Genomic DNA, 27,824 nt, shown 5'->3' with positions numbered 1-27,824 from the left:
ATTTATTTACTTTTGAGATGATGTATTACTCTGTAACCCAGGGCAGTCTGGAATTTACACAATCTATAGGCTAGCTTTAAACTCATAGCAATCTCACTTTAGCTTCTGAGACCTGACTGTTAAGTCGTTTGGCTAAGCAGCAAGTTTGAAAAGCTATTACAGACAGCACAACCATAAGTGTTACTGCATAGCACGTGCCAAAAAGAGGCATTTTTTCCCCTTACATACAGGCTACCAGCATGGGGTGAGCACAAAAATCATTTGACTTCACACCAGAGCTTCTTTTTTCTTTTTTGAATCAGGATTTCTCTGTGTAGCCCCTTGACTTATTTTATAGACCAAGCTGGTTTTGAATTCAGAGATCTACCTGTCTCTCTGCCTCCCCAGAGGTAGGATTAAAAGCATGTTGCATTGTGCCCAGTTACAACAAAGATTTTCTGTTTCTTAAAGATTTATTTATTTATTATATGCAAGTACACTGTAGCTGTCTTCAGACACACCAGAAGAGGGTGACAGATCTTGTTACAGATGGTTATGAGCCACCATGTGGTTGCTGGGATTTGAACTCCGGACCTTCGGAAGAGCAGTTGGGTGCTCTTACCCACTGAGCCATCTCACCAGCCCAGATTTTCTGTTTCTTAATGTTACACACATTCTAAAGTTATTTTAAGTAGTCAGAAAACACAGGATCCCAGAATAAATTGTTAAACCAAAACCAAAACCAAAACAAAACTCCACACACATATATTCACACCCCCCCAAACAAGAAAAGCTTTAAAGTGACTGAACCTTTAGGACTTGAGAGGTGGCTCAGTGGTTAAGAGCACTGGCTGCTCTTTCAGGGAACATGGGATTTAATTCCCAGCACCTATATGGCAGCTAGCTTACCAAAGTCCTAGAGGACTGATGCCCTTTCCTGGTCTCTGAGGGTGCCAGGCAAGTACACAGTGCACAGACATACATGTAGCTAAAACACCCATACACTTAAAGTGAAGGAAATAAGAAAGTGACTAGACTTTCACAAACTGGAATCTTTGAGCTGAGAGGAAAGGCATAGGGAATAGTTTTAAGACTTTACTAATCATGCTTTGTATGAAGAGAGTATTTTTAAAACATTAATTCTTATTTTATTACACAATAAAACAACCAAGCCGGATAGGAAGCATATTATAAATTAAGAATTCTTAGCTAGAATTACTTTAAAATCCTTTTAAATATTTGATTAATCAGCACAAGGAAGCTATATGAAAGATATGCATGGGGGAATTTATGATTATAGCTAGGAATTAAAATTACCAAAGAAGCAGCAAAATGCCTTTGATTTTCAAGGGTTGTGTGAGATGGATCAATGACTGCAGCCATGCCTGATGACCTGAGTTCAGTCCCTGGGTCCCCCCACTCCCAATGAGTTATTCCTTGACATTCCTAAGAGTGCTGTGGTATGTGTGTACCTACATTCAGAGGTGCAGAAATAAGTAATACAAAGAAGTATTCATTAAAAGTAGACTTTCATTTTGTAGAAATGAAGGAAAGGCAGGTGTGGCAGCACATACTGGAAAGTTCCAGAGTAGCCTGAGGTGGATTTCCAGGCTGACAGTCACACGAGAGAGCTAGGAAAGGGGTGGTTACTACGATCAGAGAGTGAACTTACTAGAGACAGGCCTGGTGATGTCCACTGGCTCCACTTCTTCTTTTACTTTGATCTCAGGAACAGGAGGTCCCAGGACCGTGGAAGGAGTGCCGCCCACAGGTGCTGACAGTGTTGGTGCAGCAGCAATGGTGGTGATGGGTGGAGTGACAGGCANGGCTCCGGGAATGGTGGAAAGAGCAATGGCTGGTTGGGATGGAGGACTGGCTGCTGCAATCATGCTGGGAATGGTCGGTGGCGGCTGCTGGGCAGTTGGAGGGACNGCAACGGTAGGTTGTTCGGCATTTTGATTGGATATGGTCTCCAAGGACACTGTGACTGGAGTGGCTATAGACACATGCACTTCAGATTTAGGTTTGGCACTGAAACACAGAAAGAAAGCATTATGTAGCAAGTGAGACAAAACTGTCTTACGGTGAAATATCTCCAAGGAGGGCTGCAATTCTTTTTAAAGAACACACACAACTGATACTCTATTCTTTAATCTTACATGTTCATCTTCAAGTTAACTTTGAAAGAAAATCGGCTCTTTATTTTCTTATGGCAGGAATTGAACACAGGCCTTCAGTATCTAAGCATATGTTGTAGCACTGAGCTGTACTCTAGCTCAGAATTCAGGTCTTTGACATAACCGATGTCATAAAGATGGGAATACAGTTTAGAACTAGCGTGCTTATCTAGCAAGTTAAAGGCCCTAGGTTCAATTCCTAACACAACAAAAAATAAACAAATAAAAACATTATTTTAAGTTTCCCATTCTGTCAAGGTTTTAAATGCAGCAATTCGAAATTCCTGAAGTCACATCACTGAACCTGTAATATGAATTTTTACTATGTATGTTGTTGTTGTTGCAGTTTCTATTTCTTTGACACAGGATCTCGCTATGTACTTCTGCCTGGCTTCTAAAGTAGAGACACTGCCGCATCTGCCTTCCAGGTACTGGGGTTAAAGGCGTGTAACATCAAAAAGGGTTTTTTTTTCCCTTTAAGGTACAATTATATTCACATTTCATGGGTACTTGATATTTTAAAATGATTTACTATTATTTATTTAAGTGTATGTGGGTGTGCATGTATACCTAGGCATGTGTGTGCCAGTGCCTGCAGAGGCTGGAAGAGGCACAGGATCCCTCAGAACTGGTATTACAGACAGCTGGGAGCCGTCTAACCTAGGTGCTGGGAACTCAGCTTGGGTTGTGTAAAAGCAGCAAGTGCTTTGGACCACTGGGCTATCTCTTGAGCCCTTATAAGACGTTTCTTATATGCCTAAGTTTTCTAAAGAGGTGGCAAAGTTCCAAAAGATACAAAAGAAGACAGAGTGTTCAAGGTCCTGGGATCAATTAATAGCTGCAGATAAACAAAGTGCAAAGTGTGTATCCCGCTGGGCACTGCTGCTCTGGCCTGTAATCGTAGTACCAGAGAAACTGAGGCTGGGAAGACAGTTGAAGGTCAGCCAGGACTGCACAGTGAGACCCTATTTTAAAAGTAAGAAAGGAAAAAAAGGGAGCAGGGGAGATGGCTCAGTGTTACCCCCAACTTTTTATTTTTAAATTTTTAATTAATCTGTTTCTAACTTAAAAAAAAGGATTTATCTAGTTTTCATTTGTGCTTTTGTGTGTGTGTGTGCCAGGTAAGTGTCAGATTCCTTGGAACTGGTGAGTGTAGGAAGTAAACAGACTTCTGGTAGAGTTGTAAGTATTCCTAACCTATTCTTAAAAAAACTTCCTGTATTATTATAGGGGGTGGCACACCCAAGTGTCCCGGTGCACATGTGGGATCAGAGGACAACTTGCAATAATCAGTTCTTTCTACGATGTGGGGCACTACAGGTGTCTTTACTCACTGAGCCTCTGCCCTGACCTTGCCTTTTTAATTTTTAGGGTTTTATTACTTTTGAGGGATTTAGGGGTCAAACTCAGGTAGGGCTTCATTCACGACAGGCAAGCACTCAACTACAAAGCTGCACCCTCAGTGCAAAAGGAAAAAAAAAAGAGGCCTGCCCCTCAAATAATGCTGTGTGACTAAGTTGCCCAGCTTGATCTCAAACTCATGGACTAAAGTCTGTAACTGTACTTGATTTTCTTTAATATTTTAAATATTTTTTGTTTGATTATTTTTTCCCAAAATTTAACCATTACTTTTGAATTATGGCAAGACGATGTGTCCGTCACACCTCAAGTGTGAGTTTAAAGGTGTGTCTCACATGTCTGGCTTATGATGCCGTTGTTTGTGCATGTGGTCTATACATAGGGTGTATATACATGTGCATGACAGTATGAGCACATATGTATGCCAAGGACAGAGGTTGACATCAGGTGTCCTCTTTGATCATTTACCATCTTTCTTATTGTTTTACTTAAAAAATATTTTATTTGGGGCTGGAAAAATGGCTCACCAGTTAAAAGTAATATATACTCTTCTAGGGGTCCCGAGTTCAATTCCCAGCAACCACATGGTGGATCATAATATATACAGGGATCTGATGCCTTTTTCTGGCATACAGGCATACATACAGATAGAGCACTCATATACGTAAAATTTAATAAATAATCTTTGGCTTTCAACTCATAGACATTCACCTGCGACTGCCTCCCACATGCTGGGATTAAAGGTATGTACCAGGAAACTCGACCGTCCTTTGTTTTTAATTTTACTTCTGTGGATGTGCTTGTGCTTCTGTGGGAGTGTATGCATCTCTGTGGAGATGCTACACGGAGCCGCTACCTTATGTGGGTACTGAGAGTCAATCTCAGGTCCTTTTGCAGGAGTAACATCAGCTTTTAACCGTGAGCAATCTCTCTAGCTCTACCCCCCTCCCGCACCGCCACTCCCCCCCCCACTTCTTTTTGGCTGTGAAGCTTCAGGGATTCATCTGTCTGACACCCAGTGCTTGGTTTTACATGGTTGCTAAGGAGCAGAACTCAGATAACCACTCTCCTGCTCCATGATGCCATTAAAAAAAGGAACAACTGGGTGTTTATCATGAAGCAGGCTCTGTGTTATATGCTTTAAACATTTCACTTAAATACTCAGCATGCTCAGCATGGAGCGTGTTCACTTTATAAATCCTACAAACGGTAACTGGCGAGGTTGGGGAGGTGTTCAGGTCATGAAACTGGAAAAGCCATTATAAAGAGGCAGCAAAATCCCATGTGCAATTGCTCATATTAAACTCTTTGCTACACAATGATGTGTAATTTAAAGTAACAGTGATGAGAAGAGATGTGCTCACCCTGCAGGTCTAGGTGACCCAGAAGCACTCCGCATAGAGCTTTCTACTCGAGGACTAGTCACATCAGGAGGCTGAGGAGGGAGGAGAGTTTTCCGGACTGCCATTCTGAAAGAAATGAGACAAACCCAGAAAATAGTCAAGATACATTTGCCAAATACAGTTTCTTCTTCTTTTTTTTCCAAATACAGCTTCTAAACAGTGCAATGAACGACAAGGCTTGCCCAGCACTCTGTATGTAACCCTGGCTGGACTGGGAATCACTATGTAGACCAGGTTAGCCCCAATTTTGCTTTGGTCACCCTGCTTTGTCTTCCTGAATAACAGAATTACACGTGCAGATCATCACACCCATCAATTATGTTTCAGTTGGCTTTTTTTTTTTAAACACGTTTTTTTCCCCTCTTTTCTTGATACAGTCTTGTTATCTAGGTTAGATGGGCCTTGAACTCTGGATCCTCCTGTCTTAACCTTCTGAGGAAATTAGGTCACAGATGTGTGTTATCACACTGAGCTTCAATGGCGTTTTAGGAAATATAGCAAGTTCCTTCCCAATCAGTACTCACTTCCTGCTATAAACTTCAAAGGGCAACCATAGAGTGACCATGAGTTACTTTTAGCATGTGATACCTCCTTTTCATCGCTTGTTATTATTAAAGCCCATTTTAAGGTGTTCACAATCATTTATGCCTTCTATGTTGAGAGAGATGAGAGCAAAGTTTTGGAGGCCCCACAAAGAAACTGGCCACGGAAGAATCAGAGAGCTCCTGTGCTGTGCAACAGAGGCCACAGAGGGCTCTGGCTTCGGTGGCATGGATGTCAGAGAGACCGTAATACACATAGTTTGAAAACAGTGGTGGGACCAGGTGCCAGATGAGAATGGACAAGGGGAAGAAAGACTAGAATTCAAGTCTATCATTTCCAGGGCCTACTTACTGAGCTACCACCATCTCACAGAGGGTGACCACCAGTCATCCTGGCTCCTGGGAAGAGACTAATTATCTGCTTATTAATTACTGATCCTGGAAAAAGCAATAACTATATAAAAAGTTGGACCTAAGAAACTTTAATTTTTTAATACTATTGTGATTTTTTTTTAAAGATACATACGGTCTTATTGTATGTACCACGGTGTATGCGTCCTTCTACCATATGCATTTGCTCTAAGGATGAAACAAAGATCATCAGTTATGCCTTTACCTGCTGAGGCATCTCTCTGGGCCGTACCAAACCTTTTGATAAAGTAACAACTTCCATGATATACATAGGGCAGAACAAAACACGATTACATGCGTTTAGTTGCACTAATAAAGATTAGGCATACATAATTCTTAATCCTTTTATATGTAAAAACAACTTTACTTGAAAATAGGCTCTTAGTGTTATTATTTTGTGTACTGCTTGCAGTATATGTCTGTGTACCATATTTGTGTCTAGTGCCTTGGAAGCTGGAAGAGGGCATCAAATCTCCTGAAACTGGATTTACAGTTGGCTGGGTATTAGGAATTGAACCTGGGTCCTTTGGAAGAGCAGTTAGTGCTCTTAACCACCGAGCCATCTCTCCAGCCCAGTGTGAACAGGTCTTTGAAAGTGCAATTAAATAAACACCTTGAGTAAGATGTAAATTCAGGGTGTTTCCTAAATGTAAACACTAGTGCTTTAAGACAGAACAGAGACACTGAGATGGACACAAAGGGAAGGCCATTCCATATGGAGAGACTAGCATGATAAGCTCACTAGCCAAGCGATGCAAACAAGTGCCACCAGGAGCCAGGACATACACTCTAATACTGCTAACATCCTGACGGGAACTATGGCTGTCAGATACACAATTCTGTTGTTTTAAGCCACCAAATTTATGGCTATTATGTAGCAGTGATAGCCTCTAAGAAAAATCTGTAACGAGGATCAGAAAACCAAATTTCTCTAATAAGCCAACCAGAAGACAGGTGTGGTAGCATACACCTATATAACTCCAGCCCTTGGGAGACTAAGGCAGGAGGGTAATTCAAGGCCAGCCTGGAGCTAGAGCTCTGTCTCACAAAAACCAAAACCACTACACGAAATAAGAGAAGACACTCCAAATAACAACAAAACGAAAGCTGACATTGATTTAAATAATACAAAACGAAACAAAAATTGTGAGACCTAAAACCAGAGAGGTGGTACAGCTTAAGGCTTTTGGAGCATGGAAGGCTTGTGAGGCGCTTATGTCTGATCCCAAGTTCTGACAAAACAACTGGACAGTTAAAGTTATTAAGTCATCTCTCCCGCCCCTGATTTTTAAGGATATATTTTAAGAATATCTTAAAAGACACGTGCAAAATACATACAAATAAAAGAATCCTTGCACATGGAGGTGAAAGCAGGCTCATCGGGGTTCAAGGCTGTCCTTGGCTACATAGGGACTTCGACGTTAGCTACACAACAGAACAGAGGGGATACAGACGGCGTGATCTCCAGCACTCAGAAATCAAGTGGTGCTGTATGCTAATCTTCCCAGCACTCCTGACATGGAAGCAGGAGGATTAGAAGTGCAAGGTCATCCTTTGCTAGTTTGAAGCCAGGCTGAGATACTCAAGATTCTGGGAAAATCCTCTGGGAAGAGTTTAGTCAAGGCGAGCACACAGAAACTATGTTCCCAAAGTGGCCAGGATTGAACCTCATGCTCACAAACCTGGTAGTGTGTAAGAGTCTTCCAGGTGGTACTGGTTTTGAAAGTATGAAAGGTTCATGAAGAGCAACTGAGGCTCGGCACTGGGAGAGGTGCAATGGAAAGAAGTTGAGAACTGGCACCAGGTGGCAGGGCCAGAGCTCCCAAAGAGAGCCCAGCTGAGGCTACTGGTGAAGTATAGCTCAGCTGCAGCCGACCCCAGCATTTGGAGACGCCAGTGCCCGGCTGGGACTACTGAGAGAGCAGCTGCAGCTGTGGAACGGAGGCCTCTTGAGCCTATGAGATGTGTGCCATGGACGGCAGAGTCGGAGAGGTGGTACAGCTTAAGGCTTTTGGAGCATGGAAGGCTTGTGAGACCCAGATGTCTGACCCCAAGCTCTGACAGAGTTGGACTTTGGGTCTGTTCTGATTTGACTATAGTTGTAAGAAAGCATAAAGATGATGATGACGATGATGGCGACTATCATCCTTATGAGCCCACATTTGAGAAACTTATTTTAAAGAGACAACTTTTAAAGTGAGTGTTTCAAGACTGGGCCTTTTAAGGTATTTAGGAGTCAGATTGTTACATTAACTAGGAGATCCTGGGGGTGAACAAGAAAGGAAAGATTGCCTGTTCTCAGTCAAGCTGTCAAGGGACCAACGGTCCTGTTCTGTGTGTGTCAGTGTGACCCAAGCAGAGTGATACGGGAAGAGAATCTTAACTGAGAAAATGCCCTCACCCAGACAGCCAGCCATAGGCAAGACTGCAGGGCATTTTGTTGACTGGGCAGGGCCAGCTCACTGGGCGTGGTGTCATGAAGGGAAGGAAGCAGGCTGAAGAAGCCATGAAGAGCAGGCCCATAAGAAGCATTTTTTCATGACCTCTGCTTCCTGATGCTGTGAGTTCCAGCTCAGACCTCCCTTGATGATGGACTATAGTTTCTGAGGTAAAATACACTTACCCTTTCCTTTCCAAGTTGCTTTTCATCATGGTTTAGTCACAGCAATAGAAACCGAGTTAGGACACATATCTAGATAAACCTTGGCACTTTTATAATATTTTATTTTTTGGCTATTTTTGTGTTGCCGGGGAATGAACCTAAGGCTTCACAAATGCCAGACAGAACTCTAGTGCTGAACTATTCCCAGCCCTACAGTGGTATTTTAGACAGCAATAAGAAATACACGTGCACTCATTCTGTAAAACTAGACAAACTGAGTAGATGCCCAGAAAAATAACCAGTGCTGTGTAGAAATCTATTTACTAGGTCAAAACTTGAAATAATTTGTTTGCTCCCTCTGGGAGGAGGCTTTGTTCATTCTCTGATATGCAGAAGGCTGTCCCTGTGGATCTTTTCTGTCAATGAAAATGTTCACACGGCAGAAGAAATGGACTAGGCAAACACAGACAGCCCCTCATTTACTTCACATGGAGTGAAAAGGGAGAGGCAGGTAGTGGGTCAGCACAGGTTCAAGAGGATTTTCTGTTTGTTTGCTTTGGGGTTTTTGAGATAAGGTTTCACCTTGTAGCCTTGGCTGTCCTAGAATTCACTTTGTAGACCAGGTTGGTCTCAAGCTCACAGAGATCCACTTGCCTCAGCCTCCAGAGTGCTGGGATTAAAGATGTGCACCACTACCATCCAGCTCCCATCGGTAATTTTTTAAAAAACAAAGCAATATACAATTTACAATGGTAAATATACAATGCTAGGATACAGCTCAATGTTGGAGCGTTTCTAGCAATGTTGTCCCAGCACCAACCTCCCCCGTCCCCAGTCCCCAAAACAAACAAACAAACAAAAAACAAAAAACAAAAACCCCAAACATTTACCCTCAGAAATAAAAACAGATGATTTAAGAGTGAGGAAGAACCCTTGTCCCCCATTCTTGAACAGGCAATGGAGGAGAGGAGTGGGCACACCAGAGAGGAGACATAAGTATTCTCTGGAATAAAAATTAGGGCAGAGGAGCACTAGATATTTTGAGTGGCAGGTATTAAGGCCTGCTCCTTTAACGTAACAACAGCCGTTTTGTATTCAGTATCCATTCTGCTTATAAGGTGAAATTAAGTTCAGGTTCTTAGACTCTACTTTCCAGAAGTAATTAACAATAGCTGACACTAAAAAATGTTTACTAATAAGCCCAAAATTTTGGTTGAATCACTTGTACCCTGTTATCTCAAATGTTCTGAAATTCCCGTTTACTACCTGTCCACCACACCACCTCCTTACCTCACTCAGGACCAATCAGCTTAAAGATTGGCTGATAATACTTTGGCTAGTTAGCCAAAAATGTTTTACCACTTTAATGCTTGGCTTCGAACCTTTGAACCTGGTTTTTCATATAAAAAGCCTGAAGACAGACTGGTGCCACAATTAGGTAGTTTCTTCTTGTCGTCCTGGACATCCACTATTATGGTGTATGGTTTGTGTGGCAATTCCCAGACCCCAAGAACAGGTAACATAACTAGCTGCAGCTGTGAAAACTCTCTCCTTTACTTCTCTGTATAGATTTATGTCTGAGCATGTGTATATGCGTGCCGTGGCATGCATGTGAAGGCCAGAAAACAACTTTTTTTTTAAAAATGTGCATTGATGTGAGGGTGTCAGATCCCCTGAAATTGGAATTACAGACAGTCGTGAGCTGCCATGTGGTGCTGGTAATTGAACCCACGGCCTCTGGAAGAGCTGCCAGTGCTCTTAACCAGTAAGCTATCTCTCCAGCCCCCCAGAAAACAAGTTTTAAGAGTCAGTTCTCACCTTCCAGCTTGTGGAGGCAAGGACTTTTCCTTGTTACTTTGCCCCACACTCCAGGCTTGTGAGTTTCTAGGTAATTCTCCTACCTCCACTGTAAGAATTCAGAATTCACAGATGCATGCCACAGGATTCCTATTTTTACAAAGGTTCCAGGGATCTTGGGGTGTGTGTGTGTATGTGTGTGTGTGTGTGTGTGTCACACGGCCACAGCAAGTGCTCTTTACTCACCCAGACATCTCTCTGGCCTTTGTCTCTTGTGCATGCTCTGTCCAGGCTGGCTTTACTCATGATTCCCTGCCATCGAAGGTAGCATGCATGTGCCACCACACCCAGCAGAATATTCTCTCGACCATTTCCACTTTCTCAAATAAGTAAAGAGCAAGTTCAGCAAGAGCCATCTCTTTAGGTCTGACTTTTGTTTTTATTAAGGTTGTGTCACCATGGACTGAACTGAGGTTTTTGTTTTTTGTTTTTTTCTGAGACAGGGTTTCTCTGTGTAGCCCTGGCTNGGGTTGCTAATAGGGTTGGCTACAATTGTAGCTCCATCTGCCAACACCACTGCTGAAAGACAAGTGAGGACAGGGGAGAGAAGCACATTTATCTACATGGCACATAAGACAAACACCACGGAGACGCCTGGCATTAGGTATTCACCAGAAGTGAGGGTGCCTAGCACAGGAAGTCTTGCATTTGATCCTTAGAAAAACCCCTATTCTCGAGAGAAGAACCAGCACAAGGCTTACAAGGCACACTGGAAGTCAGCAAGCCTGGCAATGCAGATTACAACACCACGTATCACTTTTCTCACGTGTGTGGGTGGACCGTTGGCCTATCGGTATGACCACCTTAATCTCCCTGCTACTGTTATGTCTGCTATATAGTACTACACTCTTATCCTTTTGAAAATAGATTTAAAAAATACCCAATTAACCAATCAATACTTTAAGCACAATGACTCATTATGTTTTATATGATTCTTCTACTAGTATTTTGTTATGAACATTAATAACATTAATAATATTATTGAGGTAACATTAAGATTTTGCTGCTTACTCTGAGGAAAATGAAAAACTGAATGTGAACACTGTAGGGTAATTTTGCTCTTTAACGAGCTTTTTCCACAGATCTTCTGACTGAACACAAATGCAGATTAGGATGTTCACACATGCTACTTCTAAGATTCATTCCTAGTCTCACTTTACATGTGTAGGAGCTCTGACTGCATACATGTTTAAAAACTCAGAGTGTGCATTGTCCACGAAGGGCAAGAGGTGGGGTGGGATCCCGGGAACTAACAGGGCTGTTAGTTGCTACACAGGTGCTGGGTATTAAGCCTGGATCTTCTGGAAGAGCAAGCAGCGCTCAGAACTGTGAGCCATCTCTCGGGCTTTTCCCCCCCCTTTTTTTTACTTAATCTTTTTTTTTTTTTTTTCCGAGACAGGGTTTCTCTGTGTAGTCTTGGCTGTCCTGGAACTCAGAAATCTGCCTGCCTCTGCCTCCTGAGTGGTGGGACTAAAGGCGTGCGCTACCACTGCCCGGCTGAACTGAGCTTTTAAAAAGAACTTTACAAAGTATTCATAATACACAAAGTCAGTAACTCTGGTCTATGCAAACAACTCCAGAGCTTAAAGCCCCTCTGGCCCTCACTTCAGTCAGTCAAGCCTGCCTGGCAGTTTACTTTTCCAGTGCCGATGGCATCACCTTGGCTCTGGAAGCAGTAGCACTCACACCCCACTGTACTCTACGGCACAGGGCTTCCCTACACTGTAAGGCATCTGAGCACACTATACTGCCTGTCACTAAAAAGGGATCTCAATATGCTTGAGAAACTGCTTGTCCTTAGCAACAATTTATGTTTGATGAGAAAAAAATATACAAGGTTCACATTAAAGAAACCCCAAGATACATCCAAGGAGTTAACTACAGGCTATACTAACAGTTTCAGGATTAGACTTTTTTTGTGAACCTGGCGAAAGTTGGAGTCATTTAAGAAGAGAGAACCTCAGCTGAGAAAACATTGCCATAATACTGACTGACAGGCAAGTCTGCATTTTCTTGATTAATGACTGATATGGGAGGGCTGGCTTACCATGAGCCCCTGGGCTGTATAAGAGCAGGCTGAACAAGCCAGGAAGCAGCACTTCTCCATGATCTCTGCTTCAGCTCCTGCCCTGACTTCCGTCAAGGTGGGCTGGGATGTGTAAGCCAAGAGAATACTTGCTTCCCAGCTTACTTTGGTTATGGTCTTTACTACAGCAACAGAAGCAGACTGAAACCTCTAGAGCCTGAGAGAAGCCTTAAGCACACAGTATACAAGATATGCTTGGGATGGCCATCTCTTGACCGAGAGAGCCTTAGTGCTCTAGTCTGAGCAGGATACAGTTTACTGAGCTTAGCTGTTTTGGAGACCGTCTTTTTTTTTAAAATAAAATTTACATCTGTGAGTATTTTGCTTGCATGTGCACCACGCGCATGCCTAGTGTCCAGCAGATCCCCTGGCACTGTGGCTGTAACTGTGGCTATGTTTGTGACTGCTGTTGGTGCATCCTGTAAGGTCCTCTAAAAGAGCAGGGCATGCTTGTGACTGCTGTGTCTTCTCTCTAGACCTTGGAGCAAACTTTGAAGTGTAAGAAATGAAACTGAGCTGTTCCCTGCATTGGATATAAGAATCTACTATTTATGCCAAGTACACTTCTGAGGCTACTCACCCATCTGTGGCAGGTTTCTTCCGCAGTATGCTGGGCCGGGGAGAAGAGCCCTGGGCTGGTGTGTTGGTGCTAGCACTCTGACTGTGTGTCTGGCCCACTGTGGTTGCTGCTGGAGCAGCACTGAAAGGGTTGCTAATAGGGTTGGCTACAATTGTAGCTCCATCTGCCAACACCACTGAAGTTTTCCCTTCAGGCTGTGGCTGCTGATTACCCATCGTTGCTGGCTGAAGCCCCTGAGTGTTGATTGGGGCTGCTGAATGGATTCCTTGGGTGCCAATTGGTGCTGGCTGGATCCCTGATGTCCCAATGGGGGCTGGTTGGATTCCCTGTGTACTGATGGGTGCTGGCTGGATCCCCTGGATATGTCGGGCATGTGAAGCATCCACTGTCATCAGCTGCATGGGGTTCAGGTGGACTGTAGATGCTACACCAACGCCAGTCTGAGCTGTGATGGTGGAGTTTGGGGCCTGAGCAGAAACTGAAAAGAACACAGAAGGTAGGCTTCAGATACACACAGAGATAAAAGTGAGCAGTTTCCTCACAGGGTAAGGGGTAGGGGGTGGGTAAGGGGTAGGGGGTGTATCTGAGTGGCAGAGCATTTTCACCTAGCATGTAACAAGGCTCAGGGTTCAGTCCTCAGGTGCTTCTAGACTCCTTACAGAAAACTATGAACACAGAATTGTTTTCTTTTTTTTATTACCAACCAATTTCTTTTTGCAAAATTATCATAAATACAATAAAATTAGAAAGTTGGGCTTATACTGATAATCTTAGTACTTGAGGATGAAGCAGGAGGATTATTCTAAGTTCAAGGTGAGCCTTAGTTACACAGTGAATTCTAGGTCAGCCTCGACTACATTTTAAGACTCAGTCTTAAAAATAATCTCCCAGATTACAAATATTAGCTAGACAACAGTGCTAAAAGAATATAAAACTTCTAAAATAACCCATGTGTTAACCAGGTCACAAATCTTTGCTTTAATTGATAGAAATATTATCAAAGGCACTTCTAATTTTATGTGTGTCTCTGTGTGGGTATGTGCACATATATATGAGTGCTCTTGCAGGACAGAACCACTGGACCCGCTGGAGCTGGAGTTACGGGCAGGTCCGAGCTGCCTGCCCCATGAGGCTGTGGGAGTGAAATCTGTGTCCTCGGCTAAGAGCAGTGCACACTCAACCACTGAGCCACTGCTCCAGCCCCCAACCCCACAAGAGAATTCTTATTATTGGAATAACCAGGAAAGGGTAGAATCTACTTCCAAGTTTATGAAATACTTTAGAGTGCTCGAAATGTGAACCTAGTACTGTTCAAACGAGAACATAAGGTTACATGCAATTTTCAGTTTTCCAGTAGCCACACTGAAAAATACAAGTGGGAGCCGCAGAGATGGTGCAGTGGTGAACAGGACACACTGCTCTTGAAGAGGAGTGAGCTTGCTTCCCAGCACCCTTGTCATTTGACTCACAGTCCCCTGCCACCACAACCCCAGTGCACTCGATGCCCTGATTTGGACACCTTGGGTACCAGCACTCACAACACAGGTACCCTCCCACCCCCTTCATTAAAAACAAAAATAAAAAATAGTAAAGAGGGGTCTGGAGAGACAGCGTAGCAGTTTGACCCAGTACCATGTTTGGTGACTCAAAACCATCTGTAACAGCAGCCTCTGGCCTCCGTGGGCACCTGTGCTCACATACATGTAATATCCACACACAGACACACAATCAAATAACAAACATTTAAAAATACCATCTCAGTGACAAAGTAAATAATAAACAGCTCAGTAACTCGGTGCAGTCATTCACGTCTGCAATCCCAACACACTGAAGGGGGGGATCAAAAGTTCAGGGTCATCTCCCATTACACAGCATGTCAGTCCAAAATACAGGGGATCTTCTTTCCAAGTAACAAAAACAGGGCGAGGACATGGCTCAGCAGGTAAAGGGCACTTATGGTCAGGCCTGAATATTAAGTTCTACCCTGAAAACCCATACGGTAGAAGGAAAGAACCCACTCCCACAGTCATTCTCTGCCCCCAAGACTTACTCTACAGGATACACATACACATGATGGAGTGTCGTGGGGAACATGTGGTGGCTGGAGGACACTACCATATGTGGGTCCTGGGGATTAAAGTCAGGTCAGGAAACTTAGCATCAGTGTCTTTACCCATTGAGCCATCTCACCTGCTCAGGCTTTTGATTTTTTTTTTTTTTAAAGATTTATTTATTTATTATATGTAAGTACACTATAGCTGTCTTCAGACACTCCAGAAGAGGGAGTCAGATCTCGTTAAGGATGGTTGTGAGCCACCACGTGGTTGCTGGGATTTGAACTCTGTACCTTTGGAAGAACAGTCGGGAGCTCTTACCCGCTGAGCCATCTCACCAGCCCCCAGGCTTTTGATTTTGAAAGACGGGATCTTCGTATACCAGGCTGAACTCAAACTTGCTATGTAGTAGACAACCTTGAAATTTTGACTCCCCATAGTTTGGCACAAACCACCAAGCTTGGTTTACGTGGCTTAGCATCAAACCCGAGCTCTATGCATGCTGGGCAAATGCACTACCAACTGAGCCACACCCTCATCCCAATTTTTTTTTTTTTTTGGACTGGGTCATGCAGAGTAACACAGGTAGTTCTAGAAGCTGCTATGTAATCCAGGCTAATATTGAAGATGGGACCTCCTCCCTCAGCTTCCTATGTCCTGGGATTCTATCCTATATAATATAACCCTACACCTGGCTCATTCTGGACAAGGCTTTCTGAGATCTAGGGAAAAAGTTATATAAACTCAAAGTTAAGAATTTTTTCTAGGGACAGAGAGTTGGTTTAGCAGTTGAGTGCTTCCTGTTCTATCTGACTCAAGTTCATGCTGCTTATAAATGCTGCCAGCTCCAGCTCAAAGGAATCTGACACACTTTTGACTTCTCTAGATTCAAACACATGTGTATATAGACTTACATATAAATAAACCTTACAAAAAAAAAAAAAAAAAAAACAACTTTGCCAGGCAGGGGGGGGTACACCTTTAATCCCAGTACTTGGGAGACACAGGCAGACAGATCTCTGTGAACTCCAAGCCAGCCTATATGCTACACGGTATTTGATATTTAATTAATTTTTAACTATTGTGCATCTGCTTGTGGACGTTGTACATCGTGGTGCGGAGCCTAGTGCGCACCACGATGTACAACGTCCACAGAACTGGTGATGGGGGTGTAGGTGTGTGCAGCCAGTGGGTAGGCAGAGGGTGGGTAAGTTGGCAAGAAGTACTGGAACTGAACAGGAACGGAAGGTCTAGAAATACAGCACAGATTACATGAAACAGAGTTACTTTCTTCATTCAAAGGCTCCCATCCCCCAGACTCTCTTGACATCTTCCACACCACTAAACAGATTCTCCCAACTGTGTCCCAATCTTACATCAAAGGACAAAACCAAGAAGCTGTAAATAAGTAAATGGTTACTATTAGTACCCATGTCAATGTCAACAGCAGTCTCTGTAGATGACTTTTTAGAACTTAATGGGGCTGGAGAGATGGCTTAGCGGTTAAGAACACTGACTGCTGTTCCTAAGGTCCTGAGTTCAAATCCCAGCAACCACATTGCGTCTCACAACGATCCCTAATGAGATCTGATGCCCTCTTCTGGTGTGTCTGAAGACAGCTACAGTGTACTTGCATATAATAAATAAATCTTAAAAACAACAAAAACTTTACAGATGTTTTCTGAGAAAGACAAGTACCAAAACAAATGACAAAACTCCAGGAGATGGAACGTTCACTTAAATCCAAGCTTCTGAGATAAGCATGGGTACGACAGCAAGATCCCCCCTCTAGCCAACCAACCAACCAACTAAATTTTGGAAAATTTAGTCAAACATGCAAACAAACAAACAAACAAAAACAACAGAAAACCAAAAAATCAAACAAACCTAATTTATAGAAATTAGTTCAGAGACCAGAAAATAAGAAATGAGATTTACTTTGTTTTTCTGAACTTAATACTTTTTTGATATCAAAAATGGTCAGGGAAAGTATGAGAAAAGACAACAAACAAATTTTACTTGCTACTTAGACCAAAGAATTGTACATAAAATTGAATTACACAGAGAAACAAGTCCTTCACAATCAGAGTTTGTCATAGGAAGAAAAGAGTAACACATTTTCTATTCATTCTTTGCATATTTAAAAATCCAAAAAAGCAACTATTTGGAGTGGTTTAAAAACTTTTCAAAAACATGGCACACCCTTCATGAAATAAATAAGTCTCTCTTTTTTTTTTTTCGAAACAGGGTTTCTCTGTCTAGCCCTGGCTGTCCTGGAACTCACTCTGTAGACCAGACTGGCCTCGAACTCAGAAATCCGCCTGCCTCTGCCTCCCAAGTGCTGGGATCAAAGGCATGCGCCACCACGCCCGGCCCAAGTAAGTCTTAAAATAAGACAAGAACTTCTATTCACTGCACTGCAGACAGAATGGAATGAAATCTATCAGAGAATGCCATGTAAGGCAGGAACAAGACAAGGATGCTCACCATCTCCACCAACACTGCATGTTTGTATGTTATCATGGAGGCCAGAGTAGGTCTGAGATTCCCTGGAAGTGCAGTTACAGATGGTTGCAGGCTGCCATGTGGGTGCTGGGAACTGAACTCAGATCCTCTGAAGAGTAGCCAGCCCCTAAATGCTGAACCATCCCACTAATACGATATTGAAAACTCTGGCTACTTTCCAAAATAAATAAAAATGAAAAGATAGTGTTCATATGATAATTGCCCTGCCTATTTGTAGATGAACTGTAAATTCTTGATTTGGAAATCTAAGAGAACATATAAAGTTTTAGAGCTAATAAGAACATTTAACTTGGTAGATAGACATTAAAGCAATATATTAAGTAAAATCATTAAGTATTTCTAAAAGTTTTACACTGTTGGCAAAGGAATACAGATATGGAATGGGGTTGAACTGCAAGTGTCAGCATGTCTTCAAATGTCACTCACTTCTGACCTTTGACTGCTGCAAAGGCTTGGAGGACCAACAATCTATAGATCAAGCCAAGCAAAGTTTGAAATGCAGGTTCTCCTAACTATCCAAAGCCTCCTGGAAAACAGCAGACTCCTGGGCTCAATGGATAAAGATAAAGAGTGGTAAGAGATAAAGGGAGGGCTAGGGCGGAAGGGAGATGGTGCTTCCCACAAGTATGGCCTTAATGGCATCCCAAAGGAGAGCATTTTCACGCCACACAAAGGGCAGCAATGAATAAAACTAAATCCCTAGCCTGCTAATTAATAAAACTACATTCACAGGCTCAAACTGATTAAAAATCAAACAAACAAAACTCAAATAAATATATACAGCAAAGTTTCTTCACCTCAGAAAGCTAACCATGACATGGAAGAAGCAACAGAAAAGTCAGTCCTTTGCAAATTCAGCCATGAATTATCAAAAAATACAATGACTGAGTAAAAAGACAGTCTCAAAGTTGTTGTTGTTATTAATGCAGGGTTTCACTACGTCATCCTGGCTGTCCTGGAATTCTTTACGTAGACCAAGCTGGCCTCAAACTGAGATTTGAATGCCTTTGCCTTCCAAGTGCTAGTTAAAGGTGTGTGCAACCACATTTCGCAGTCTCAGTATTTTACACAGGCTCTTTTTTTGTTTTGTTTTATCGAGACAGGGTTTCTCTGTGTAGCTCTGGCTGTCCTGGAACTCACTTTGTAGAACAGGCTGGCCTTGAACTCAGAAATCCGCCTGCCTCTGCCTCCCGAGAGCTGGGATTAAAGGCGTGCGCCACCACACCCGGCTTTTACGCAGGCTCTTAAGCGTCCTACCTGAGTCTACTGTTTCCCTGCACTGTATCCACTTTGCAGATCCAATTCTGAATAGTTCCCAGCTATTAAAACAACAATGATGACAACAACAAAAACAAACAAACAAACCTAAAAAACAACAACAACAAAAAAACCACTCCAAAAATGTACAGCCTCAATCTAATGCTGAGGACACAATATGACAAAGCCAAACTGCTATTCTACAATATAACTGGCCTATCAATGAGACAATGAAGGTGTAGATAGGAGAACGAATAGCTACACAATCATTTCAATTATCCGTAATTGCTTACGAGAATATACTGCTCTTAGGAGAAACAAATACAAATACTTATATTTATATTTATTATAAATTATACTTATATTTACTTATAAATATTTATGTAAAAAGGTTATGATCATAAAAATGGTCAAAAAACAAAACACCAAACCCAGTAACAAAACAAAACAACACAGCCAAGAAATGGATACTAGAATACCCACCAGAAGAAGAATGGCTTTCGAAACTCTATAAAATACAAATTCAACAGTGTATTATTTTCAGAAGGGAAAGCAAAACAATACCATGAGATGAAGGTGACTGAGACATTGCCTCCTACCTGTTATCATTTCGGGTTTCCATAGCCACAGGATTTGGAGAGGCCCGATGNCCGGAAATGGGAATCAGGCTACTTCTTTCCGGAGGGTACTCAGGCTGGATCCGAGGGGAAGTGTGTGTGATCTGCTGGGGCACCACCTTAGCTAGAGACAATAAAGGATCAAATTCCATTACTACCTATGGGTGAACCAGACATGGCGAGTAGTATCGTTATAAATGCCTACAGTTTGCCTTCACCAACAGGGCCTTTTACTTTCAGCCTGGCTTTTTGGGGATCCCAAGACTGAACTAATTAAGAGGCTTAAGAAATTCACCGATGTGCAAGCAAGAGAATTTCTAGAATTAGTATAAAAAATGAGCATGGTGGTGTGAACTTGAGAGATGGAGACAGTCTTCCTTTGGAAGATAAAAAATGGGGGGATGCCTGGGGCTCTTGGGCCAGCTAGCCTAGCTTACTTGGCAAGCTCCAGAAGTAAGAAACCCTGCTCAAAATATAAGGTGGATAGCTCTCGGGAAACAACTCAAGTTGACTCTAGTCTCCACAACCGTCTGTGTGTACATGCACACGCACACATGCACACATACATCCCAATCATGTCACACACACACACACCCAGACACACTCCCCTCAGCAAAATATTTTGATATAAAATGGCAATGATTTTAGAAGAAGTTAGAGGATAGTCATAATGCATCTTGGGATAGCACTCATATGAAAACTGAGGGTGATTAACTGTTATATTCTTCTTACTGCTATAGCAAAGTTAACTTCAACTTTTTACTGTGCAGGATACATTCAGTACAATTTGATGAGAAGTCAAATCTGGGTTGGTGAGATGGCCCACTAGTAAGGGCACTTGTCTGGAAGCCTGATCTTTGGGAACCACTCATATAGTGACAAAAGGGAACATACTTCTCCAAGGCATCTCTGTTGTCATATAGACATACAAAATAATTAGTCAAGTCCAAGAAAGTCTGCATACTCAGGAGATTGTCATTCATTTTTCCTCTATTTCTTAATGCCAAATATATATGGCAAGTTAATATAAAAGTCAAATTCAAGAGGTGGAAGTGGCTCACCACTTAAGTGCACCCACATGGTGGCTCACAACCATCAGTAACCAAACTGCACGCAATTCAACATTCTTTTCTGGTCTCTGTAGGCACTACATACTCAAGTAGTACACATATATACATGTCAGCAAAATACTTATATACACAAAACCAACTAATTCTTTAAACAATAACAGCGGAGAACTCCTTCACCAGGATCTCGATGGGTGGGTTGGCCTGATCCTCCCCTCCATGAATGCTCTTCAAGTCTCTAGAACACACCTGGGCCCACATCGAGTGCCCTGGACTAGTCCTGCCACTCCTGCTTCTAGTCCTTCCACAAGTCTCCCCTTCTCACCTGGCTGCAACCCACAGGCCCTTCTCATGACACAGGCAACCTTTCTTTCCAGTTGGATCCTGTACATCCTTCATCAGGGCCTTGTGTCTGTTTTGTGCATGCACCTTCTCCAACTGCCTGATCTACCCCCAAATCCAGGTTTATACCAGGACACATATCATGTATGCCAGCCCAGGTTCCCATGTCTACCTCTACCTAACTTCATTCCACTGAAGCCATATTCAACCTCAAGGCCTAACCTGGCCTGCACATTCTAGGTTCTGCTGCAACCTGCTCTGCTCATATAGGACTGAGAAGTAGTAAAAAGTCCACATACTTAGATCTCATCATAAAAATACAAACAATATACAAGATCAAGGTATTATCTACCCCAAACTCATCGGTCCTACAGTAATGGTCACAAATGAGAACTACCTAAAGATGAGGCCCAGGATGTCAAAGAACCATAAAAAACTTCATCGAAGAATTGAAAAAGAAGACAAAACAATTCAATGGCCTTAAAGAGAATAAAATGCCTGCACTATGCCCAACACACACACAAGGCTCATAGAGAGGACAGAAAAATCTGTCATTTGAGAACTGATTTCAGTAAGTAGAAACATTGGCAACTCAAGGTGAGATGAAGATAGAACTGAAAATTCCAAACAGCCCAACTAGCAAACACAAAGCAAAGTCTTACAAGTAGACCAAATCAAGCAGAGCACCAGGACCTGAAGACAAAGCAGAGAGGACCTAGAAGAAACAAGAAAAGAATATGAAAACAAAACAAGCCGGAAAGGAACATACAGGAAACTCAGGACACCAAGAAAAGACCAAAAGTTTGAACTAGAGAGTAAACAAGGGAAAGAATCCCAGGTCAAGGACACAGACCCATGGCCAACAAGAACACTGAAGAAAATGTCTCCAAACTAAAGAAAGACACACCCAAACAGATACAAACAAGCACACACAAGACAAATAAACAAAATCCTTGGCCCAATTATTCAAAAGAGAGAGAGAGAGAGGACCCAAATTAAAAGAATCATAAACGAACAAAGAGACATCACAAAAGACACCCATAAAGTTAAAGATGTTATAAAGAAATACTTTCAAAATATGTTAGAAAACATAAATGTATAGATTTCTAGAAATAACCAACAAGAGATCAACAACCTAAGCAGACTCATAAAAACTGAGATGGAAATTATCATAAAACACTTCTAACTAAAAGAAGTATAGTCCAGATAGAGTCCCTGAAGAAGTCCACCAGACTTTCAACTTACAGCCAGCCAGAAAGGAACAGAAACAGGAGGAGAACTCATCTGCACTGAGTTACACATCACCTTTAGCAAGGCCACACCTCCAAATCCTTCCCAAAACAGCTCTACCAACCAGGGATGCTGAGCTCTCTGCTACTGCTCCAGTGACATGTTGGCCCACCTGGGGCCATGTTCCCTGCCACGATGGTTATGGTCTCTAACCTTCTCAAATTATCGGCCTTCAATAAACTCTTCTATAGATTGTTTTGGTCATAGTGTCTTATCACAGAGAAAGAAAAGTAACTAAGAAAATTGTGACCAAGCTGAATTTTTCAGAGATGCAGGGATGGTTCAACATATGCAAGTCAGTAAATTTAACAATCATAGTAATAGACTTAAGGATAAAAATTGATCACCTCAACAGATACAGAAAAAGCCTTTGATACAATTAAACATGCCTTCATGATATAAGTCCTAGAAGGTATTACTAAATGAGATACATCACAAAATAGTAAAATTGATGTAAGAGAAACCTACAGACAACATCACCCTAAATAAAACCTTGAAGCAATCCTACTGAAATCAGGAATGAGACATTCCTTTTCTTTTTTTTTTTTTGGCTTTTTTCGAGACAGGGTTTCTCTGTATAGCCCTGGCTGTCCTGGAACTCACTTTGTAGACCAGGCTGGCCTTGAACTCAGAAATCCGCCTGCNGGCTGGCCTTGAACTCAGAAATCCGCCTGCCTCTGCCTCCCAAGTGCTGGGATTAAAGGCGTGCGCCACCACTGCCCAGCGAGACATTCCTTTTCAATACTGTGTTTGAAGTACTAGTAAGGCCAAGAGAAGGAAAATAAAGGTATAAACAGTACGGAGGAAAAGAATTGAAATGTTTTCTTTGCAGATGATATACATAAAAGATCCAAAAACTTCTATGAGAAAACTTCTAGAAAAGATCAACAATTTCAATAATGTGAAAAAGAATCAATTTGCAAAAATCATTAACTTTTCTATACACCACTGTGATAGCAAATATTTTGTTGATGGTTAACTTTATATTTAAAAGTTTAAATTTTCTGGGTTTAAGAGAACTATAAAGTAAAATTGAACTTCCAAATTTTAAGTGCCATCAAGGGTTGATTTTTATAATTGCCTGGTCTTATACTATGTTTTATGAAAGGTGATGGGTCACAAGGCCAATCCTGTTTCTGCTTCTGTAAGCAAAAGCTTGCTTTACCCACGATGAGCTTCTGCTTACAGGAGAAGAGAATGTGACTTTGTGTTCTTTGCCTTTATAAACCCCTACCTGAGGCGGTTAGATGCTACAATTAGGAATCCCGAATTCTCTTCTTTGAATAAAAGCCTCTTTTTAAATAAAATTTATTCATGGTCAGACTGGTGCATCTGTGAACCCCAGACTATAGCAACCACCAACAAGCATATAAAGAGCGAGCTCATGAACACACTCTCATTCACAATATACTGTTTCAAAGAGAGTAAAGTATCTAGGAGTAAACCTACACAAGGAGGCAGAAAGACCCAGACAACGAAAACGTTAAACACTGAGAAACTACAACATGTACAGATGTCCTATGTACATGGATTGGTATGATTAATATGGTTAAAACGTCATTTTACTGAAAGCCATTTACAGATTCAATAAAATCCCAATCAAAATCCCCATCTCATTCTTCACAGGAATAGGAAAAGACAAAACAAAACAAACAAACAAAAAAACCCAAAACCAACCAACCAACCAACTAAAAAAACCCTACTCTAAAATTCATTTGGAACTACAAAAGACCCCAGCTAGCCAAAATAATCCTGAGTGAAATAGAGCCACCACCCTGGAGGGATCACCATTCTAAAGCTCAAGACATATTACAGAGCCACAGTGCTGAAGACAGTAGGCTCAGCACAGAAACAGTATGGAGACCAACAGAGAAAGGTGAAGAAGCGAACATGAGGACATGCTCTACAGCCATCCAATATAAAATGCCAATACATACACTGGGAAAAGACAGTCTTCCACAAATGGTACTGGGACAAATGGATGTTCACATTAGAAGAATGAAATTAGACCCGTATCTATCATCTTGCAGAAAAGATGGATCAAAGACCTAAGCGTAAAACTTGAAACTCACAGCTAAAAGACAGGCTCTATAGGATACAGGTTTAGGAAAGAAAGGACTTTCTGAATAAAATTACATCTGTCCAGGAACTGAGACCAACAATTGAAACATGGGAAAGCTTCTGAACATATAAAGAAATGACCAACCAGGTGAAGAGGATGTCCACAGAATGGGAGAGAATATTTGCCAAATATTCATCTGACAGAACATTACTATCCAGAATATATAAAGTCTAAAGGAAAAGGGTAAAAAAGAAAAAGAAAAATAGACAGACAACTCATTTAAGAAAATGAGCTTGGGATTGAAACAGAATTCTCTAAAGAATTAAAAATGGCTAGGGGAAATCTCAAAAATATGTTCATTGTCTCTAGCACATTGGGAAATACAAAATCAAAACAACTTTTGAGATTTCATCTTACCCCAGGCAAAATGGCAAATATTAACAATAACACAATGGAGAGGATTTAGGGAAAGAGAACCCTTAGACTGTTGGTGGGACTGCAAACTGGTCAAGCTATTTTAGAAAGGCATGTGGAGAACTCTCAAAAAGCTAAAAGTAAATCTACCATATGACTCCACTATAACACACCTTGGACACATGTCCAAAGGTCTTGACATCCTACTCTGAAGATGCGTGCATGCCCTGTCATGTAGTTCACTGCCACTCTGAAGAAATAACCTAGTTGTCCTTCAACTGTGAAGGAATCATGAAAATGTGGTATGTCTACACACTGAATACTATTCACTGGTGTGAAGAAAAATGTAATCATGGAATTTTCAGGTAAATGGGTGGGGAACTAGAACATACAATACTGACTGAGGAAACCCAGACCCAGAAAGGCCAGTATGGCATGCACTGCAATGTGGTTCCCAGGTCCAAGTATTCAGGTGTGAACGTACATGTATATAACCTGTAGTAACTATGGAAACCAGTAAAGAGAGACCATGGGGATGAGGAAGAAACAATAGAGAGGGAACTGCTCGGGCCAAGTGACTTGAGGGAAAAGAGGAAAATGGAGGATTAATTTTATTAGGATGTGGGACGAAGGAGGGAGGAGAGTAGAATAACAGCTAAAGATAATGTGAAAGTTAATTATTATCTGTCTACCTAAAACTACATATAAGATCTGTAAGTCTATCTCACACACACATACACACACACACACACACACACACAGAACTGAAATGAAAATTTCCCATCTGGGATGACAATGCTTTCCCCACTATCCAACAAAATTCCCAACACCAGAAACGAGCAGTCTGTCTTTGTTGGTGAGGGTTGTCTAAAAGACTTCTGAAGCACAGGCTGTCTCTGAGGTCCTTGATTGCACCCTGTAAGTGAAAAGCCTATTTTAGAAGCTCCACATACTTTAGACACAGAGCACAGAGGACTTATGCTGGGTCTGACCTAAAAGTTTCCTCCATGAGAGGTAGCTTTCATGGTACCCTAAGTCTCCAGTCAAACCTCTGAGGGAGAAAAGCAAAGAAATGTCCTACCCAGCTATGACATATATGACCCACAACAATGACCAGCATGGCAAGATAACCCTAAGGGTGCATTAATGGCACACATATGTAGCATTACATACAGGTGGCAGGCAAAAGCTCTTTAGTTGGACTTAAGGTCCACTACTGATAACTGGGGAAAGCTGAGAGTACGTAAAATGATATTCCCTGGAAAGAGCTGCCCGGCCACCATAGTTATGCAGTACCAAGTGGTCAGCCCCGAGATCATTTACACACTGCTAACATGTAAACAGAGCAGGTTGTATTTAGGAATATGTCTGCGTAACAATATTTATATATGTATATATAACAATAATTTAAAAAGAGACCATGAATTTCAAAGAGGAAGGGGAGTGTGCAGGGGAGGGGCTGGAAGGAGGAATGGGAAGGAGAAAAAGATATACTCTAATCTCAAAACTTAAAAAATTATTAAAAACAACAGATGATGCAGAAGCAAGCTAGACTGGTTATGATGCTGTGAAAAAGAAAGGGCTAAGCTACAACCAGTGATATCCATTAGGATAAAAAAACCCAGTAAAATCAAAGTCTAATTCTGGAGGCTGGGAGATGGTTCACTTGGTAAAGGCTTTGCTGTAAAGGATGCAGACCTGAGACTAGGTTTAGAAACCATGGAAAAAAGGTGGGCATAGCACCATATGCCTGTAATCTCAACAGACAGAAACGAGCAAATTCCTAGGGCTCACTGGCCAATTAGCCTAGTCAAAATAGAAAGCTTTAGTTCAGTGATTGACACTGTTTCAAAAAACTGAGGTAGTATGCATGTATACTGAATTCAGACACACAGACACACAAAGTACACAAAGTCAAATTCAGAGTTGCTTTGAAAATCAACAATAAGGAAACAATCCTACCACCTTTGACATGAAGGCCTGGTCATATGGGCTGCAAATTCCTCAAAGGCTTTTGTGCGACATGTCCAACACTTACCAACTGGGATATTTGAAGTGGTCACAGCAGTAGCATGGGATGAATGGGAGGGCATTGTCATGGTAACAATTGTACTTGTGGGAGCTTGTGTGTGCGACACAGATCCTGAAAAGAGGGTAAAAAAAATCCTTAACAGCAGTTTCCCTGTACACGTTACAGACTCTTTAAAAACCTTGGGAAAGCTCAGGGGAAAGATAAAGAGCTTTCTTCTAAAGGTGAAAAACCGCAAAGCGATTGCCTCCTTTCTGCCTGGTGCACGGACAGAAGGATCACTGACTTACCAGCTGTGGTTGTTGAAGGAAGCGTGTTGGTTGCCAGAATAGGTGCTACTGTAGCTGCAGCCACTGGTGTGCCAGTACTAAAGATGGTTTTCTGTGAGGGGACCCCATGACACAGTTATACACAAGAATATTTCCTATTCTATCCAGTCTAAAAGTGCTGACTCACTTCACACTGGCAGGCCCTTTACCAAGTCTGCATGGTTCTAGTTTATCCCACAGGTGGTGTCACAGTTCTTACCTGAGCCATTGTATGCAGCTGTTGTTTCGGAGTCCCTAACGCAGGATGAGAAGGTAGTGTGATTCTTGTTGTCACATCTCGAGTCTGTGCAGGACGCTGAATACTAATGGCTGCAGATGGTGGATGCTGGATAGATAAAGTGGGCCGACTGTGGGGAAAGTGGTACCATGTAACTCATAAGTTCTCCACAGACACAACAAAGGTAGTCAAAGAAGGCATGTTGTCCTTATGATCATACAAATTACTTTAATTTTTAGTTAAGACAATAATGAAATAAATGGCCCTTGGGTTTCTTTCTTGTGGCTGGTTGCCATCTTGCTTCAAAAGGTAGCAATATATACCCCCAAAAAACGTATAAATTATCTCATAGTCATGATGAAGTTCACACTTGTAAGCATTTCTTTTGCATTTATTTATGTGTGTATGTAGGCACACACATGAACAAAGTATATGTGGAGATCATAGGATAATCTGTAGGAGTTGTTTTTCTTCTACTGTGTGGGTTCTGGGATTAAGCTCAGGGTATCAGGGTTAGAGCCACTTTTCTGGCCCACCATTTTCCCCCATAATGCTGAAGAAGGAACCCAAGGGAGTCTTGGGTATGCTAACAAGGGCTTTATCACTACTGATATCTGAGGCCTG

At 41.9% G+C, this 27,824-nt stretch overlaps 1 protein-coding gene across 1 annotated transcript in view; it reads right to left on the bottom strand.

Moving 5' to 3' along the window:
• The window catches only part of Sap130 (Sin3A associated protein 130), a 77,656-nt gene that overhangs the window by 19,243 nt on the left and 30,589 nt on the right, over window positions 1-27,824 (bottom strand). Inside the window, exons 8-16 of the mRNA XM_021215039.2 lie at window positions 27,183-27,330; window positions 26,945-27,035; window positions 26,664-26,768; window positions 19,433-19,574; window positions 16,195-16,300; window positions 14,236-14,251; window positions 12,997-13,474; window positions 4,880-4,984; window positions 1,652-2,010 (exon numbers count right to left, since the gene is read on the bottom strand). Coding sequence (XP_021070698.1) covers window positions 1,652-2,010; window positions 4,880-4,984; window positions 12,997-13,474; window positions 14,236-14,251; window positions 16,195-16,300; window positions 19,433-19,574; window positions 26,664-26,768; window positions 26,945-27,035; window positions 27,183-27,330 — 1,550 coding nt within the window. The remainder of the gene's footprint in view (window positions 1-1,651; window positions 2,011-4,879; window positions 4,985-12,996; window positions 13,475-14,235; window positions 14,252-16,194; window positions 16,301-19,432; window positions 19,575-26,663; window positions 26,769-26,944; window positions 27,036-27,182; window positions 27,331-27,824) is intronic.

The sequence above is a fragment of the Mus pahari genome, chromosome 15 (genome assembly GCF_900095145.1).
Source record: "Mus pahari chromosome 15, PAHARI_EIJ_v1.1, whole genome shotgun sequence".
NCBI lineage: Eukaryota > Metazoa > Chordata > Mammalia > Rodentia > Muridae > Mus > Mus pahari.
The sequence above is the reverse complement of the archived record's forward strand: the minus strand, read 5'-3'. Positions and strand labels throughout refer to the sequence as shown.